Source organism: Coregonus clupeaformis, chromosome 30 (assembly GCF_020615455.1).
Source record: "Coregonus clupeaformis isolate EN_2021a chromosome 30, ASM2061545v1, whole genome shotgun sequence".
NCBI lineage: Eukaryota > Metazoa > Chordata > Actinopteri > Salmoniformes > Salmonidae > Coregonus > Coregonus clupeaformis.
In genome coordinates this window covers 25,058,175-25,075,445 of record NC_059221.1, presented here as the reverse complement: position 1 = coordinate 25,075,445, position 17,271 = coordinate 25,058,175, and the positions used below count along the sequence as shown (strand labels likewise).

The following is a 17,271-nucleotide window of genomic DNA, read 5'->3' as shown; positions in this document are numbered from 1 at the left end:
GTTTCTTCCCTCTAGGTTTGTGGGCACCTTGAAGAAGCACGCCATCCAGGGCTCTGTCCCCGGTGACGAGGACCTAAACGTGGAGCACCTCCAACTCCTGCTGCTCGTATTCCACAACCTGTCTGAGCGGGGGAGGCGCGCCGTGCTCACCCTGGTCACCCAGGCCATCACGGAGGTATTTAACACTAGACTTTGTCTTACTGTGCGACGGCCCAGCGTCGTCCAGGGTAGGGGAGGGAATGGCCGGCAGGGATGTAGCTCAGTTGGTAGAGCATGGCGTTTGCAACGCCAGGGTTGTGGGTTCGATTCCCACGGGGGGGCCAGTATGAAAAAAATAAAAATAATAATAATAATGAATGCACTTAACTGTAAGTCGCTCTGGATAAGAGCGTCTGCTAAATGACGTAAATGTACTTTGGCTCGGAGACTCCCATTATCACCTGGCTCCACCGGTGGCGATTTCGACTTGGTCTGGGAACAGTTGTCACTTTGTGGTCGGGAAAGTCTCTCTTCCTTGCGTGATTCAACATGCTAGCTACAACGGCGACTGTGACATCTACTGCATTAGCTAGCTACCCTTACTATTGTGGTCCTCTGTAGCTCAGCTGGTAGAGCACGGCGCTTGTAACGCCAGGGTAGTGGGTTCGATCCCCGGGACCACCCATACACACACACACACACAAAAAAAACTGACTGTAAGTCGCTTTGGATAAAAGCGTCTGCTAAATGGCATATTATTATTATTATTATCATTATTATTATTATTATGTGTGACACTGCAAGCTTTTATTCTATGTCAGGCACTATTTTTCCCTTTGGCGATTTAATAAGGTCCAACGTCCTGTCCTCTCAGGTGGCGGGTCCCCAACACCAGGAGGCCCAGCTCAGAGTCGTACCCCTCAACCTGTCCCGAATGCTGCTGGTGCTAGACTACCTGCTCCACCATTACTCCAAGGCCCCCATGTACCTCTACCAACAGGTAGGTTGAACGGCCGCTCAGTCCTTTTTTTGTGTCGGGTTGCAGTTTTTAGAATTGGTAGAAATTGTGTTGTGACCGGGATTGTTTTTTAAAATTAAACTAATGTTTTGGAGTTTAATTGTCCACCAACATTTTTATTTAATGGCTGCAGTGCATTTTCTGCAGTAGGTCTTTGGGCAGAAGAGGTCCTCCTAACACAGTGACTATCTATCTATCTATTGCTTGCAGGTCCAGTACAATCTACTGACCCCACCGTGGTCAGGCCGGGGTTCAGTCCAGGACGGGTCCAAACGCAGCGCCCTGCCTCTCTACTGCGTCTTTAAAGAGGTGGAGGAGAACTGGTCCAAGCACTGCTCGGCAGGTAGGAGTAAGTCAAGGACTTCCTGTTTTAAAGGGGAATACCGAGTGGCGCAGCGGTCTAAGGCACTGCATAAGTAAGCTAACTGATGTAAGCTAACTAATGCAGCGGTCTAAGGCACTGCATAAGTAAGCTAACTGATGTAAGCTAACTAATGCAGCGGTCTAAGGCACTGCATAAGTAAGCTAACTGATGTAAGCTAACTAATGCAGCGGTCTAAGGCACTGCATAAGTAAGCTAACTGATGTAAGCTAACTAATGCAGCGGTCTAAGGCACTGCATAAGTAAGCTAACTGATGTAAGCTAACTAATGCAGCGGTCTAAGGCACTGCATAAGTAAGCTAACTGATGTAAGCTAACTAATGCAGCGGTCTAAGGCACTGCATAAGTAAGCTAACTGATGTAAGCTAACTAATGCAGCGGTCTAAGGCACTGCATAAGTAAGCTAACTGATGTAAGCTAACTAATGCAGCGGTCTAAGGCACTGCATAAGTAAGCTAACTGATGTAAGCTAACTAATGCAGCGGTCTAAGGCACTGCATAAGTAAGCTAACTGATGTAAGCTAACTAATGCAGCGGTCTAAGGCACTGCATAAAGTAAGCTAACTGATGTAAGCTAACTAATGCAGCGGTCTAAGGCACTGCATAAAGTAAGCTAACTGATGTAAGCTAACTAATGCAGCGGTCTAAGGCACTGCATCTCAGTGCTTGAGGCGTCACTACAGACCCACTGGTTCGATTCCAGGCTGTATCACAACCGGCCGTGATTGGGAGTCCCATAGGGCGGCGCACAATTGGCCCAGCGTCGTCCGGGTTTGGCCGGTGTAGGCCGTCATTGTAAATAAGAATTTGTTCTTAACTGACTTGCCTAGTTAAATAAAGGTAAAAATAAATAAATAAAATACCCCATCTGTAGATCTGGGCGGTATGGACAAAAATCCATATCACGATAAATTGACTGAATTATGATAATGATAAATTGAACAATACATTTATAACATTTTACATTTACATTTTAGTGATTTAGCAGACACTCTTATCCAGAGCGACTTACAGTTAGTGAGTGCATACATATATATAAAAAAAAATGTCATACTGGCCCCCCGTGGGAATCGAACCCACAGCCCTGGCGTTGCAAGCGCCATGCTCTACCAACTGAGCTACAGGAGGGGAACATTAATGTGAACCAGTTACTTTTTTTTATATTCCCCTTAAAGCTACTATCTTTGAATGTTGTGGCTATTAATTGTCCAGTTAGCAATAACCCTTATTAGCAGACGAATTACATTCTTCTAGTGAAGGCTACTTATTGTTATAATCAGTCAAAAAAAAAGTCCTCTATATGTTCGGTCGGTATCAGTCATTGTTGGTCTGTCGTCCCAGCTCTACCCGTCTGTATCAGTCATTGTTGGTCTGTCGTCCCAGCTCTACCCGTCTGTATCAGTCATTGTTGGTCTGTCGTCCCAGCTCTACCCGTCTGTATCAGTCATTGTTGGTCTGTCGTCCCAGCTCTACCCGTCTGTATCAGTCATTGTTGGTCTGTCGTCCCAGCTCTACCCGTCTGTATCAGTTCTAACCCTAGAGAAGGATTTACTTTGTCACCTTCAAGATGGTTGTAGACTTGTTTTCATCAATCACAGAATGGTTGAGTAAAGCATGACATAACTCCTGTATCTGTATTGAGTAAAGCATGGCATAACTCCTGTATCTGTATTGAGTAAAGCATGGCATAACTCCTGTATCTGTATTGAGTAAAGCATGGCATAACTCCTGTATCTGTATTGAGTAAAGCATGACATAACGCCTGTATCTGTATTGAGTAAAGCATGGCATAACTCCTGTATCTGTATTGAGTAAAGCATGGCATAACTCCTGTATCTGTATTGAGTAAAGCATGGCATAACTCCTGTATCTGTATTGAGTAAAGCATGGCATAACTCCTGTATCTGTATTGAGTAAAGCATGACATAACGCCTGTATCTGTATTGAGTAAAGCATGGCATAACTCCTGTATCTGTATTGAGTAAAGCATGGCATAACTCCTGTATCTGTATTGAGTAAAGCATGGCATAACTCCTGTATCTGTATTGAGTAAAGCATGACATAACTCCTGTATCTGTATTGAGTAAAGCATGACATAACGCCTGTATCTGTATTGAGTAAAGCATGACATAACGCCTGTATCTGTATTGAGTAAAGCATGGCATAACTCCTGTATCTGTATTGAGTAAAGCATGGCATAACTCCTGTATCTGTATTGAGTAAAGCATGACATAACTCCTGTATCTGTATTGAGTAAAGCATGACATAACGCCTGTATCTGTATTGAGTAAAGCATGGCATAACTCCTGTATCTGTATTGAGTAAAGCATGGCATAACTCCTGTATCTGTATTGAGTAAAGCATGACATAACGCCTGTATCTGTATTGAGTAAAGCATGACATAACTCCTGTATCTGTATTGAGTAAAGCATGACATAACTCCTGTATCTGTATTGAGTAAAGCATGGCATAACTCCTGTATCTGTATTGAGTAAAGCATGACATAACTCCTGTATCTGTATTGAGTAAAGCATGACATAACTCCTGTATCTGTATTGAGTAAAGCATGGCATAACTCCTGTATCTGTATTGAGTAAAGCATGGCATAACTCCTGTATCTGTATTGAGTAAAGCATGACATAACTCCTGTATCTGTATTGAGTAAAGCATGGCATAACTCCTGTATCTGTATTGAGTAAAGCATGGCATAACTCCTGTATCTGTATTGAGTAAAGCATGACATAACTCCTGTATCTGTATTGAGTAAAGCATGACATAACTCCTGTATCTGTATTGAGTAAAGCATGGCATAACTCCTGTATCTGTATTGAGTAAAGCATGGCATAACTCCTGTATCTGTATTGAGTAAAGCATGGCATAACTCCTGTATCTGTATTGAGTAAAGCATGACATAACTCCTGTATCTGTATTGAGTAAAGCATGACATAACTCCTGTATCTGTATTGAGTAAAGCATGGCATAACTCCTGTATCTGTATTGAGTAAAGCATGACATAACGCCTGTATCTGTATTGAGTAAAGCATGGCATAACTCCTGTATCTGTATTGAGTAAAGCATGACATAACTCCTGTATCTGTATTGAGTAAAGCATGACATAACGCCTGTATCTGTATTGAGTAAAGCATGGCATAACTCCTGTATCTGTATTGAGTAAAGCATGACATAACGCCTGTATCTGTATTGAGTAAAGCATGACATAACTCCTGTATCTGTATTGAGTAAAGCATGGCATAACTCCTGTATCTGTATTGAGTAAAGCATGACATAACTCCTGTATCTGTATTGAGTAAAGCATGACATAACTCATGTATCTGTATTGAGTAAAGCATGACATAACTCATGTATCTGTATTGAGTAAAGCATGGCATAACTCCTGTATCTGGGTGTAACAGAGTTTTTAATGCTTGTTGTTCTTCTTCGTTAGATTCCACGGTAGTGCAGCCCAAATTCTACTGCCTCCTGTCACCTGAAGCATCAGAGGACGACCGAAGCAGACTCGACAGCAAGGTGAAACTCCACGTCAAACCTCCAACTGGGAACCCATTGGGCTACTGTTTAAATCTCTCCTCTTTTAACACCCAGGATGAAAGATATATAGAGACACAGCGTATTAAAAGGCTCATAATAAGACATTATTAAGGCTCATACGCTCTCATAACAAGTCATGAAGCATTAAACCTGAAGGATATGAGTTAAATGTGCCGCTGCAGTGCCTTAGACCCCGAGTGGCGCAGTGGTCTAAGGCACTGCAGCGCAGTGTAAGCTGTGTCACTAGAGATCCTGGTTCGAATCCAGGCTCTGTCGTAACCGGCCGCGACCGGGAGACCAATGGGGCGGCGCACAATTGGCCCAGCGTCGTCCAGGGTAGGGGAGGGAATGGCCGGCAGGGGTGTAGCTCAGTTGGTAGAACATGGCGTTTGCAATGCCATGTTCTACCACTCACTAACTGTAAGTCGCTCTGGATAAGAGCGTCTGCTAAATGACGTAAATGTAATATGTAAATGTAATGTGCCATGTGTTTTATTTTGGTCCAGGTTTTCCAGAAGCTGTTCAACGGAGCGGTGAAGTATAATGAGCTTTACGCCTGTCTGGTCTCCCTGCTGTCTGCCGGCTCGCAGTTTGATACAGCCAGGAGACAGGAAAACAAACCCATCACACCTATGGTGAGGAAGGAGCGCGCGCACACACACACACACACACACACACACACACACACACACACACACACACACACACACGACCGTTAGCGGAACTAACGCTGTTGTTTCCCTGTGTTGCCAATCGGGTGTTACCCCCCTGGTTCGTCGTTTTTATGAAGGGGAGGCGCCGTCTCCGTCCGGTCTCCAAGCCTCTTGCCCAATCGTGGAATTGCCGCTGGTTCTGGATGCGCTCACGGGCGATCGCTTTGAAACCCTGGAGACGGCGGATCTCAAGACGGCTCTGTTGCCCACGGCCAAGCACGTTATCGACCTCGCCCTCTCGGTTCATCGTGTACTCAGTTTGCCACCGATCTACTCCAAGATTACGAGACGTCCTAATGTCATTACCGTGACGTACAGTAGTCAAGCCGCTGATCTCTTTCCATTCGTTGTCTTCCCGAGAGCAGCTGCGCCTGAACACGTTCTGTCCGGTGTGCGCCCTGTGCATCTACATGGACAGGACGAGGCCGTTCTGAAGGTGTGATCAACTGTTTGTTTGCTTTGCCCAACCCTGCTTTGTCCAAACAACGCCTCTCCCACTGGATGGTGGAGGCTACTGCCAAGGCGTACAGCAGTTTCCCCTGGGTGTCCGGGCGCATTCCACTAGAGGAATTGCTACATCATGGGCACTGTTCAGAGGCATCTCAGTGCTGTGGCTTGTGCTCACACCTTGTGAGGTTCTGTCGTCTGGATGTCACTGCGCCTTCTCTGGAGCATACAGTCGTCGACGCTGGAGTTGAGCAGGATGGATCCGGTACGTTACCACAACAGGCTTCTCAGGAACAGGGCTTCCCCCCCCCCTCTGGCAATTGGGGCGTTTAGCAAGTGTCTCATAGTGAGATGCATATACACTGAGTATATCAAACATTAAGAACACCTTTCTAATATTGAGTTGCACACCCATTTTGCCCTCAGAACAGTCTCAGTTCGTCGGGGCATGGACTCTACAAGGTGTCGAAAGCGTTCCACAGGGATGCTGGCCCATGTTGACTCCAATGCTTCCCCCGGTTGTGTGAAGTTGGCTGGATGTCCCTTTGGGTGGTGGACCATTGTTGATACACACGGGAAACTGTTGAGCGTGGAAAACCCAGCAGCGTTGCAGTTCTTAACACAAACCGGTGCGCCTGGCACCTACTACCATACCCCATTCGAAGGCGCAGTGGTCTAAGGCACTGCATCGCAGTGCTAGCTGTGCTGCTAGAGATCCTGGTTCGAATCCAGGCTCTGTCGTAGCCGGCCGTGACCGGGAGACCCATGGGGCGGTGCGCAATTGGCCCAGCGTCGTCCAGGGTAGGGGAGGGAATGGCCGGCAGGGATGTAGCTCAGTTGATAGAGCATGGCGTTTGCAACGCCAGGCTTGTGGGTTCGATTCCCACAGGGGGTATGAAAAAAATAATAATAATGTAAGTCGCTCTGGATAAGAGCGTCTGCTAAATGACGTAAATGTATGTAAATGAAGGCACTTAAATCTTTTGTCTTGCCCATTCACCCTCTGAATGGAACATTCACAACCCATGTCTCCTGTCTGTTCCCAGGAGGCGTGCTCCCTGCAGTACTACTTCCTGGTGCTGTGGAGGATCCTGGGGGTCCTGCCCCCCTCTAAGGCCTACGTGGAGCAGCTGAAGGAGGGCCTAGGAGAGCCTAGCGAGAGTGACATCCTCCACACCCTGCGCTGGTCCTCACGACTCAGAGTCACCACATACGTCAACTGGATCAAGGTCTGTGGCCCCAAGTCAGTCAGCTAGCCAGTCCGCTAGTCAGCCAACCAGCCAGTTAGTCAGCCAGCCAGTCAGCTAGCCAGCCAGCTAGTCAGCTAGCCAGCCAGCTAGCCAGCCAGCCAGCCAGCTAGCCAGCCAGCCAGTTAGGCAGCTAGTCAGCCAGCTAGCCAGCTAGCCAGTCAGCTAGCCAGCCAGCCAGCTAGCCAGCTAGCCAGTCAGCTAGTCAGCCAGTCAGCTAGCCAGCCAGCTAGTCAGCCAGTCAGCCAGTCAGCTAGCCAGTCAGCTAGCCAGTCAGCTAGTCAGCCAGTCAGCTAGCCAGCCAGCTAGTCAGCCAGTCAGCTAGCCAGTCAGCTAGCCAGCCAGCCAGCTAGTCAGCCAGCCAGGCAGTCAGCCAGTCAGCTAGTCAGCCAGCCAGCCAGCCAGTCAGCCAGTCAGCTAGCCAGTCAGTTAGTCAGCTAGCCAGCCAGCCAGCCAGCCAGTCAGCCAGTCAGCTAGCCAGTCAGTTAGTCAGCTAGCCAGCCAGCCAGTCAGCTAGTCAGCCAGCCAGCCAGTCAGCCAGTCAGCTAGCCAGCCAGCCAGCCAGCCAGCCAGTCAGCCAGTCAGCCAGTCAGCTAGCTAGCCAGCCAGCCAGCCAGCCAGTTAGTCAGCTAGCCAGCCAGCTAGTCAATCAGCCAGCCAGCCAATCAGCCAGCCAGCCAATCGGTCAGCCAGTCACTCCCCTCAGACAAGCTACTGTCTTGTTTTTTCTTCAATATCTTAACAGCTGTTGTCTTCATATGTAATTGATAAAAGTATAGGTAGCTGTTCATGTTTTGTAACTATATTTGGTATGATTTCAACAATGTTGATTCCATCTAAGCCCTTGTGGATTGATAAACCACCTGTTGGATTAAACTGGAATGAAAAATGATGACTGTTAAAAAGTTGTTTCTGCTTTTTCAATTCTTCTGTTTTCTCTCCTCAATCTCAGGAGCACCTGGTGACTCAGGGAATGAAGGAAGACCAAGCTACGTCTCTGATCGAGGCGGCTTCCTCCAAGTGCAGCACTGTCAAGTATGACGTGGAGCTGGCTGAAGATTACATCGCTAGACAGGTGGGTGTGAGAGACTGTGTGCAGTGCATGTTTGAACATACTGTATATGAACTGTTGGTGGGTTTGTTTGTGAGATGTCTTTTTAAATTTGCATTTCAATGCTCAGTACAGTTACGCCATCATATTATTTTCAGATTTGCTACAAATGATTTGATAATCTTAATATTGATTCCAGTTCATAGCCAGCCCTAATGTGTATGTCTATGTGTAACCTTCCTCTCTTCTATAGATCTCAGCGTTCTCCTGTGTGGACCACAGCTCCATCCTGGCCTTGCACCAGGTCCCCTCCCTACAGGCCATCTATACTCTGGACGCGGTCATCTCTAAGGTCCATGTGTCCTTGGACGAACACTTCTCCAAGGTAGCCGCAGAGACTGACCCTCACAAGTCCTCAGAGATCACCAAGAACCTGCTGCCTGCTACGCTGCAGCTCATAGACGTGTACACAGCCTTCACCAGGTGAGAACGATCCACTATCCTCTCTCTAAAGCTTGACTCAGACTTTGTTCTCTAGTGGGGCAGAAAAACTCAGGCTACAAATAATCGGCTCAATTGGTACGAGCTTGGGACAAGCAACACAAGTCGTGGGTTCAATTCACACACACGCAAAAAAAAAAAAAAAAAAAGGATGTTCTTTCCATCCTGAAAATGTCTTGTTGTTGTATTTGGGCAATGATGACTGACTGTTCTGTGTGTCCCAGGTCCTACCTTCTCATGAGCCTACCCGAGGAAGGAGAGAACAAGCTGTCAGAGGCTAAACTCCAGGGTTACGCCGCAGTGCTGTCCATAGGCTCCATGCGCTGCAAAGCCAACCTGCTCGGTACGTACTACTGGGCTTATGGTTTGGGCTCATTCTAGTCAGCAATACCTAGTTAATGTCTTCTGTTTCCAAACTGAGACGGGTCCCTTCTCTCACTCCAACAACTGTGTGTTTCTTCAGGTCAGAATGTGATGCAGAACCTGCCCTCAGCCGTCCAGACACTGTGTGACACCTGGAACAATATCCACACCAACGAGTTTCCTAACATCGGCTCATGGGTATGTACCCCCCCGTGTTCTGTATGTACCCCCCCAGTGTTCTGTATGTACCCCCAGTGTTCTGTATGTACCCCCCAGTGTTCTGTATGTACCCCCAGTGTTCTGTATGTACCCCCCGGTGTTCTGTATGTACACCCCCAGTGTTCTGTATGTACCCCCCAGTGTTCTGTATGTACCCCCCAGTGTTCTGTATGTACCCCCCAGTGTTCTGTATGTACCCCCCAGTGTTCTGTATGTACCTCCCCGGTGTTCTGTATGTACCCCCGGTGTTCTGTATGTACCCCCAGTGTTCTGTATGTACCCCCCGGTGTTCTATATGTACCCCCAGTGTTCTGTATGTACCCCCAGTGTTCTGTATGTACCCCCCAGTGTTCTGTATGTAGCCCCCCAGTGTTCTGTATGTAGCCCCCCAGTGTTCTGTGTGTACCCCCCAGTGTTCTGGATGTACCCCCAGTGTTCTGTGTGTACCCCCCAGTGTTCTGTATGTACCCCCCCCCCGGTGTTCTGTATGTACCCCCCAGTGTTCTGTGTGTACCCCCCAGTGTTCTGTATGTACCCCCCAGTGTTCTGTATGTACCCCCAGTGTTTTGTATGTACCCCCCAGTGTTCTGTATGTACCCCCAGTGTTCTATATGTACCCCCCAGTGTTCTGTGTGTACCCCCCAGTGTTCTATATGTACCCCCCAGTGTTCTGTGTGTACCCCCCAGTGTTCTGTGTGTACCCCCCAGTGTTCTGTGTGTACCCCCCAGTGTTCTATATGTACCCCCCCAGTGTTCTATATGTACCCCCCAGTGTTCTGTGTGTAGCCCCCAGTGTTCTGTATGTAGCCCCCAGTGTTCTATGTGTACCCCCCAGTGTTCTGTGTGTACCCCCAGTGTTCTGTATGTACCCCCCAGTGTTCTGTATGTACCCCCCAGTGTTCTGTATGTACCCCCCAGTGTTCTGTATGTACCCCCCAGTGTTCTGTGTGTACCCCCCAGTGTTCTGTATGTACCCCCAGTGTTCTATATGTACCCCCAGTGTTCTATATGTACCCCCCAGTGTTCTGTATGTAGCCCCCAGTGTTCTGTATGTACCCCCAGTGTTCTATATGTACCCCCCAGTGTTCTATATGTACCCCCCAGTGTTCTATATGTACCCCCCAGTGTTCTATATGTACCCCCCAGTGTTCTGTATGTACCCCCAGTGTTCTATATGTACCCCCAGTGTTCTATATGTACCCCCCAGTGTTCTATATGTACCCCCCAGTGTTCTGTATGTACCCCCAGTGTTCTGTATGTACCCCCCAGTGTTCTGTATGTAGCCCCCAGTGTTCTGTATGTACCCCCCAGTGTTCTGTATGTACCCCCAGTGTTCTGTATGTACCCCCCAGTGTTCTGTATGTACCCCCCAGTGTTCTATATGTACCCCCCCAGTGTTCTGTGTGTACCCCCAGTGTTCTATATGTACCCCCCAGTGTTCTGTGTGTACCCCCAGTGTTCTGTGTGTACCCCCCAGTGTTCTGTGTGTACCCCCCAGTGTTCTATATGTACCCCCCCAGTGTTCTATATGTACCCCCCCAGTGTTCTGTATGTAGCCCCCAGTGTTCTGTATGTACCCCCCAGTGTTCTATGTGTACCCCCCAGTGTTCTGTGTGTACCCCCAGTGTTCTGTATGTACCCCCCAGTGTTCTGTATGTACCCCCAGTGTTCTGTATGTACCCCCAGTGTTCTGTATGTACCCCCCAGTGTTCTGTGTGTACCCCCCAGTGTTCTGTATGTACCCCCAGTGTTCTATATGTACCCCCAGTGTTCTATATGTACCCCCAGTGTTCTGTATGTAGCCCCCCAGTGTTCTGTATGTACCCCCCAGTGTTCTATATGTACCCCCCCAGTGTTCTATATGTACCCCCCAGTGTTCTGTATGTACCCCCCAGTGTTCTATATGTACCCCCAGTGTTCTGTATGTACCCCCAGTGTTCTATATGTACCCCCAGTGTTCTATATGTACCCCCCAGTGTTCTATATGTACCCCCCAGTGTTCTGTATGTACCCCCCAGTGTTCTGTATGTAGCCCCCAGTGTTCTGTATGTACCCCCCAGTGTTCTGTATGTACCCCCAGTGTTCTGTATGTACCCCCCAGTGTTCTGTATGTACCCCCAGTGTTCTGTATGTAGCCCCCAGTGTTCTGTATGTACCCCCCCAGTGTTCTGTATGTACCCCCCCAGTGTTCTGTATGTACCCCCCCAGTGTTCTGTATGTACCCCCCAGTGTTCTATATGTACCCCCCAGTGTTCTGTGTGTACCCCCCAGTGTTCTATATGTACCCCCCAGTGTTCTATATGTACCCCCCCAGTGTTCTATATGTACCCCCCAGTGTTCTGTATGTAGCCCCCAGTGTTCTGTATGTACCCCCCAGTGTTCTATATGTACCCCCCCAGTGTTCTATATGTACCCCCCCAGTGTTCTATATGTACCCCCAGTGTTCTATATGTACCCCCAGTGTTCTGTATGTACCCCCAGTGTTCTATATGTACCCCCCAGTGTTCTATATGTACCCCCCCAGTGTTCTATATGTACCCCCCAGTGTTCTGTATGTACCCCCAGTGTTCTGTATGTACCCCCCAGTGTTCTGTATGTAGCCCCCCAGTGTTCTGTATGTACCCCCCCAGTGTTCTGTATGTACCCCCCAGTGTTCTGTATGTACCCCCCAGTGTTCTGTATGTACCCCCCAGTGTTCTGTATGTACCCCCCCAGTGTTCTATATGTACCCCCCAGTGTTCTGTGTGTACCCCCAGTGTTCTATATGTACCCCCCAGTGTTCTGTGTGTACCCCCAGTGTTCTGTGTGTACCCCCCAGTGTTCTGTGTGTACCCCCAGTGTTCTGTATGTACCCCCCGTGTTCTGTATGTACCCCCCAGTGTTCTGTATGTACCCCCCGTGTTCTGTATGTACCCCCGTGTTCTGTATGTACCCCCAGTGTTCTGTATGTACCCCCCGTGTTCTGTATGTACCCCCCAGTGTTCTGTGTGTACCCCCCAGTGTTCTGTGTGTACCCCCAGTGTTCTGTATGTACCCCCCCGTGTTCTGTATGTACCCCCCAGTGTTCTGTATGTACCCCCCAGTGTTCTGTATGTACCCCCAGTGTTCTGTATGTACCCCCCAGTGTTCTGTATGTACCCCCCCGTGTTCTGTATGTACCCCCCAGTGTTCTGTATGTACCCCCCAGTGTTCTGTATGTACCCCCAGTGTTCTGTATGTACCCCCAGTGTTCTGTATGTACCCCCAGTGTTCTGTATGTACCCCCCCGTGTTCTGTATGTACCCCCCCGTGTTCTGTATGTACCCCCCCGTGTTCTGTATGTACCCCCCCAGTGTACATGTGTAACACAGCATATCTGTCTGACTTGTCTATTGTGTTTTGTGTTCCCCCTCAGCATAATGACTGACTCATTGATTAAATTACATGATTGATTGATTTCTCTAACCTTTCCTTTGGTACCCCCAGTGGTTCCATGTAGTTGATGTATTCCAGAGCTAGCATACCTGATTCAACTTGTTAATTCATCATCAAACCCAGGATTAGATTAATCAGGCGTGCCAGGTCAGGGCTACAACAAAACTGTGAAACGTCTGGGTTCGCAGTGGAGGCGTTTGAGAATAATGACGTGTCCGACTAACTTGTCTGTCTCTTCTCTCAGCGGAATGCGTTTGCCAACGACACCATCCCGTCTGAGAGCTACATCAGTGCCATCCAAGCAGCTCATCTGAGCACGCTCAGTAACCAGTCCCTGGCCCTGGCCTCCTCTCTCAAACACATCCTGCTCTCTCTGGTACGCCTCACCGGAGACCTCATAGTGTAAGTTACTCTCCGAGCAATTAGAATTTTGTGCAGTACCGGAAATTAGGCTATTGTAGACATTGCTGGTAGTATTTGAAGTGGTTGAGTGATGTGGTTCTCTCTGACCCCCCCCCATCCAGGACTGAGGAGTTGAACCTCTCCTCCTAGTGAGCAACACTAACTCTCTGTCTCGCTCTTCTCCCCCCACCCCCCCCACCCCCCCTCCAGGACTGAGGAGTTGAACGCTCCCCAGGTTGTGCGTACCCTGCTCCCCCTCCTCTTGGAGAGCAGCACGGAGAGCGTGGCTGAGATCTGCTCTACCTCCCTGGAGCGTATCCTGGGCCCCGCTGATTCCGAAACCTTCCTGGCCCGCGTCTACCAGAGACTGGTCACAGGATGCTACAACATCATCGCCAACCACTCCGACCCCAACAGGTGAGACTTTGAAACTTTGACCCCGAGCTTTTTAACGATTGCTTTACATCAACGATCCCCTAATGAACACGACAGGGCTTGAGCATTTTGGCTTAGAAGAATGGTTACATGTACCCACAACAGAGTTACAAAGTCGGTTGAGATCTATTCAAAGCGATTCACGCCCCAGTAATGGTTGAATGTGTCTCTGTTTGTCTCAGTGGTCTGGATGAGTCTGTGTTGGAGGACTGTCTACAGTACCTGGAGAGGCAGCTGGAGAGCAACCAAGTATGCAAGGCCATGGAAGAGTTCTTCTCCTTCAGGTGCGTCAGTGGGTTAGAGCGTGGCGCTACCAACACCGAGATCGTGGGTTCAATTCCCACAGGGGATGATGAATGTGTTCTCCACCACACAATAACAGAATAAGCCATGTTGCAGTCAACGGTCTTAGCATTCTCTCTTGTTTGTCTCTCAGCGGAGAACTGGTCCAGATCATGATGGCTACAGCCAATGAAAACCTTTCTGCTAAATTCTGCAACCGGGTGCTAAGATTCTTCACCAAACTCTTCCAGCTCAGTACGTTTACCATCACTCCTCTGTTTCCAAATCCTAAAGGCCTCCCAGGCCAATGTGTTGTCCATATTGAACAACCAGAGACTTGAGTGTTCATCCTAATCTTGATTTTTAAACCCTTTTGACTCAAATCTCTCCAAGTTCCTTCCGTGAGCATTTCAGTTCTACCATCTCTTTTTCATATCCTTAAACCTCTCCTTGCTTATTCCAAACCCAGCGGAGAAGAGTCCCAACCCCAGCCTGCTGTGTCTGTGTGGTTCCCTGGCCCAGCTGGCGTGTGTGGAGCCGTCCCGGCTGCAGGCGTGGCTCACCCGCATGACGGCCACGCCACCCAAGGACTCGGAGCACCTGGAGAACAGGGCACTGCTACAGGTGTGTGTGTCATCACAAAAACATTTCTCCAGACCTAGTCGACATTTAAACTGTATTATGTTTGTACCCCTATAATGGGGGTTTACTTTCCTCGTGGATTATCGTGCATACTTTAAAGCCATTGTTCACACTGCACTTAGCCCCGGGCCAAGGGAGCTGTTAGCCCCGGGCTAAGGGAGCTGTTAGCCCCGGGCTAAGGGAGCTGTTAGCCCCGGGCTAAGGGAGCTGTTAGCCCCGGGCTAAGGGAGCTGTTAGCCCCGGGCTAAGGGAGCTGTTAGCCCCTGGCTAAGGGAGCTGTTAGCCCCGGGCTAAGGGAGCTGTTAGCCTGAGGCCAAGGGAGCTGTTAGCCCCGGGCTAAGGGAGCTGTTAGCCCCGGGCTAAGGGAGCTGTTAGCCCCGGGCTAAGGGAGCTGTTAGCCCCGGGCTAAGGGAGCTGTTAGCCCCGGGCTAAGGGAGCTGTTAGCCCCTAGCTAAGGGAGCTGTTAGCCTGAGGCCAAGGGAGCTGTTAGCCCCGGGCTAAGGGAGCTGTTAGCCCGAGGCTAAGGGAGCTGTTAGCCCGAGGCCAAGGGAGCTGTTAGCCCCGGGCTAAGGGAGCTGTTAGCCCCAGGCTAAGGGAGCTGTTAGCCCCGGGCTAAGGGAGCTGTTAGCCCCGAGGCTAAGGGAGCTGTTAGCCCCAGGCTAAGGGAGCTGTTAGCCCGGGGCCAAGGGAGTATTCACACTTGCACATTTTAAAGTGGGTACAGGGGCTAGCTGGCCCTGCTCTGGAGCAGGGTTTTGAGTAGTGGGATGATATTTATCATGTGCTATATTATACTGTATATGCTGTGGTCCTCTGTAGCTCAATTACATTTACATTTTAGTCATTTATCCAGAGCGACTTACAGTTTCCCTCATTAATCCAGAGCGATTTACAATTTCCCTCATTAAAATGCAAATACATTTATAACATTTTTGACATGCGTTTTCTTGGATTTTTTTGTTGTTATTCTGTCTCTCGCTGTTCAAATAAACCTACCATTAAAATTATAGACTGACCATGTCTTTGTCAGTGGGCAAACGTACAAAAACAGCAGGGGATCAAATACTTTTTTCCCTCACTGTAAGCATGATCAGAGGGGGAGACAAAGAACCATTGGCTGGTGTTGATGATATCCTAAATGAAATGATAAAATATACAGATCACAAATTCCAATTGGTATACTTCAACATCATCCTCAGCTCTGGCATCTTCCCCAATATTTGGAACCAATCTATATCAACGAATTGGCGAGGGCACTAGAACAGTCTGCAGCACCCGGCCTCACCCTACTAGAATCCGAAGTCAAATGTCTACTGTTTGCTGATGATCTGGTGCTTCTGTCCCCAACCAAGGAGGGCCTACAGCAGCACCTAGATCTTCTGCAGAGATTCTGTCAGACCTGGGCCCTGACAGTAAATTTCAGTAAGACAAAAATAATGGTGTTCCAAAAAAGGTCCAGTTGCCCTAGAGCACACAAAAAACTATACATACTTCGGCCTAAACATCCGCGCCACGGGTAACTTCCACAAAGCTGTGAACGATCTGAGAGACGAGGCAAGGAAGGGCATTCTACGCCATCAAAAGGAACATCAAATTCGACATACCAATTATAGGATCTGGCTAAAAATACTTGAATCAGTTATAGAACCCATTGTGAGGTCTGGGGTCCGCTCACCAACCAATAATTCACAAAATGGGACAAACGCCAAATTAGCACAAACATTTTGGGGCTAGCCAGAAGAGTGAAAGTTGGTTTCAGTTAGCCCTGCCTGTGTGAACACGGGCTAAGCTAGCACAAGGCCAGTCCAGTCTTAACTTGGGGCTAAGGGTAGCGCAGTGTGAAAAGGCCTTAAGTGGATTATCGTCAATAACTAACACCTATCGACCAAACCGATTTTGGTTGGTCAGAACTAACCGTTTTAGATGTTCTCCAGGTGCTCACCACGCACATCGTCAGGGACAACAGCCAGGTGGGTGAGGGTGTGTGCACCGTCCTGCTCTCCTCCCTCATCCCCATGGCAACAGATATGCTGGCCAATGGGGACGGAGCGGGCTTCCCGGAACTCATGGGGATCATGGCGACCCTGGCCAGCGCCGGTCAGGGGGCGGGGCATCTGCAGCTGCACCGTGCCGCCATCGACTGGCTGACCAGATGGTAAGCGATTCGTAACGATAATATCATTTTAAGTTGTTTTTTTTTGCTTCACGATGTGTGGAATTGTGACGGGAATGCTATTAGTAAACTAAATAGATATGTATGATGGTAATTGATGTGTAAATACACAGTTAGATTCAGTAGCATTATAATGATTCTCTTTTTTTTTCTGCAGTAAAAAGTACCTGATCCAGAAGGACGTTGTGGAGAAAGTGTCCCAGGGCAAAGTAAGTAATCATTTATTCAAATAAGAAAGAAAAGGTTTTATATTTTGAATTCACTGAACTGCCCCGTCACCCCGGTTAAACAACCTCTCTGACTCGTATGTTTTCCCCTGTCAGCATGGCAGTATGCTGGAGGGCTGCTGTCACATCATCTCCTACCTGGCTGACGTGATGAACGCCCTGAGACAGGGCAGTGGTCAGGGCTCCTCTGTGCTGCTGGTGGACGGAGAGGAGAAGGCTGTGGAGGT

General features: G+C 48.7%; 1 protein-coding gene across 10 annotated transcripts in view; it reads left to right on the top strand.

Moving 5' to 3' along the window:
* LOC121546157 (E3 ubiquitin-protein ligase UBR4-like) overlaps positions 1-17,271 on the top strand; it is a 163,596-nt gene that overhangs the window by 44,409 nt on the left and 101,916 nt on the right. For 8 of the 10 annotated variants that reach the window (XM_045209501.1, XM_045209504.1, XM_045209503.1 and 5 more), the window contains exons 18-35: positions 16-175; positions 854-979; positions 1,208-1,346; positions 4,825-4,907; positions 5,435-5,563; positions 7,135-7,317; positions 8,288-8,410; positions 8,640-8,869; positions 9,112-9,230; positions 9,351-9,448; positions 13,128-13,285; positions 13,496-13,702; positions 13,903-14,004; positions 14,157-14,257; positions 14,472-14,626; positions 16,579-16,799; positions 16,975-17,026; positions 17,141-17,271. The exon at positions 17,141-17,271 is cut by the window's right edge and continues 61 nt beyond it. In XM_045209501.1, the coding sequence (XP_045065436.1) occupies positions 16-175; positions 854-979; positions 1,208-1,346; positions 4,825-4,907; positions 5,435-5,563; positions 7,135-7,317; positions 8,288-8,410; positions 8,640-8,869; positions 9,112-9,230; positions 9,351-9,448; positions 13,128-13,285; positions 13,496-13,702; positions 13,903-14,004; positions 14,157-14,257; positions 14,472-14,626; positions 16,579-16,799; positions 16,975-17,026; positions 17,141-17,271 (2,517 nt within the window). The remainder of the gene's footprint in view (positions 1-15; positions 176-853; positions 980-1,207; positions 1,347-4,824; positions 4,908-5,434; positions 5,564-7,134; positions 7,318-8,287; positions 8,411-8,639; positions 8,870-9,111; positions 9,231-9,350; positions 9,449-13,127; positions 13,286-13,495; positions 13,703-13,902; positions 14,005-14,156; positions 14,258-14,471; positions 14,627-16,578; positions 16,800-16,974; positions 17,027-17,140) is intronic. The other 2 variants (XM_045209505.1, XM_045209496.1) reach the window with 1 other exon arrangement.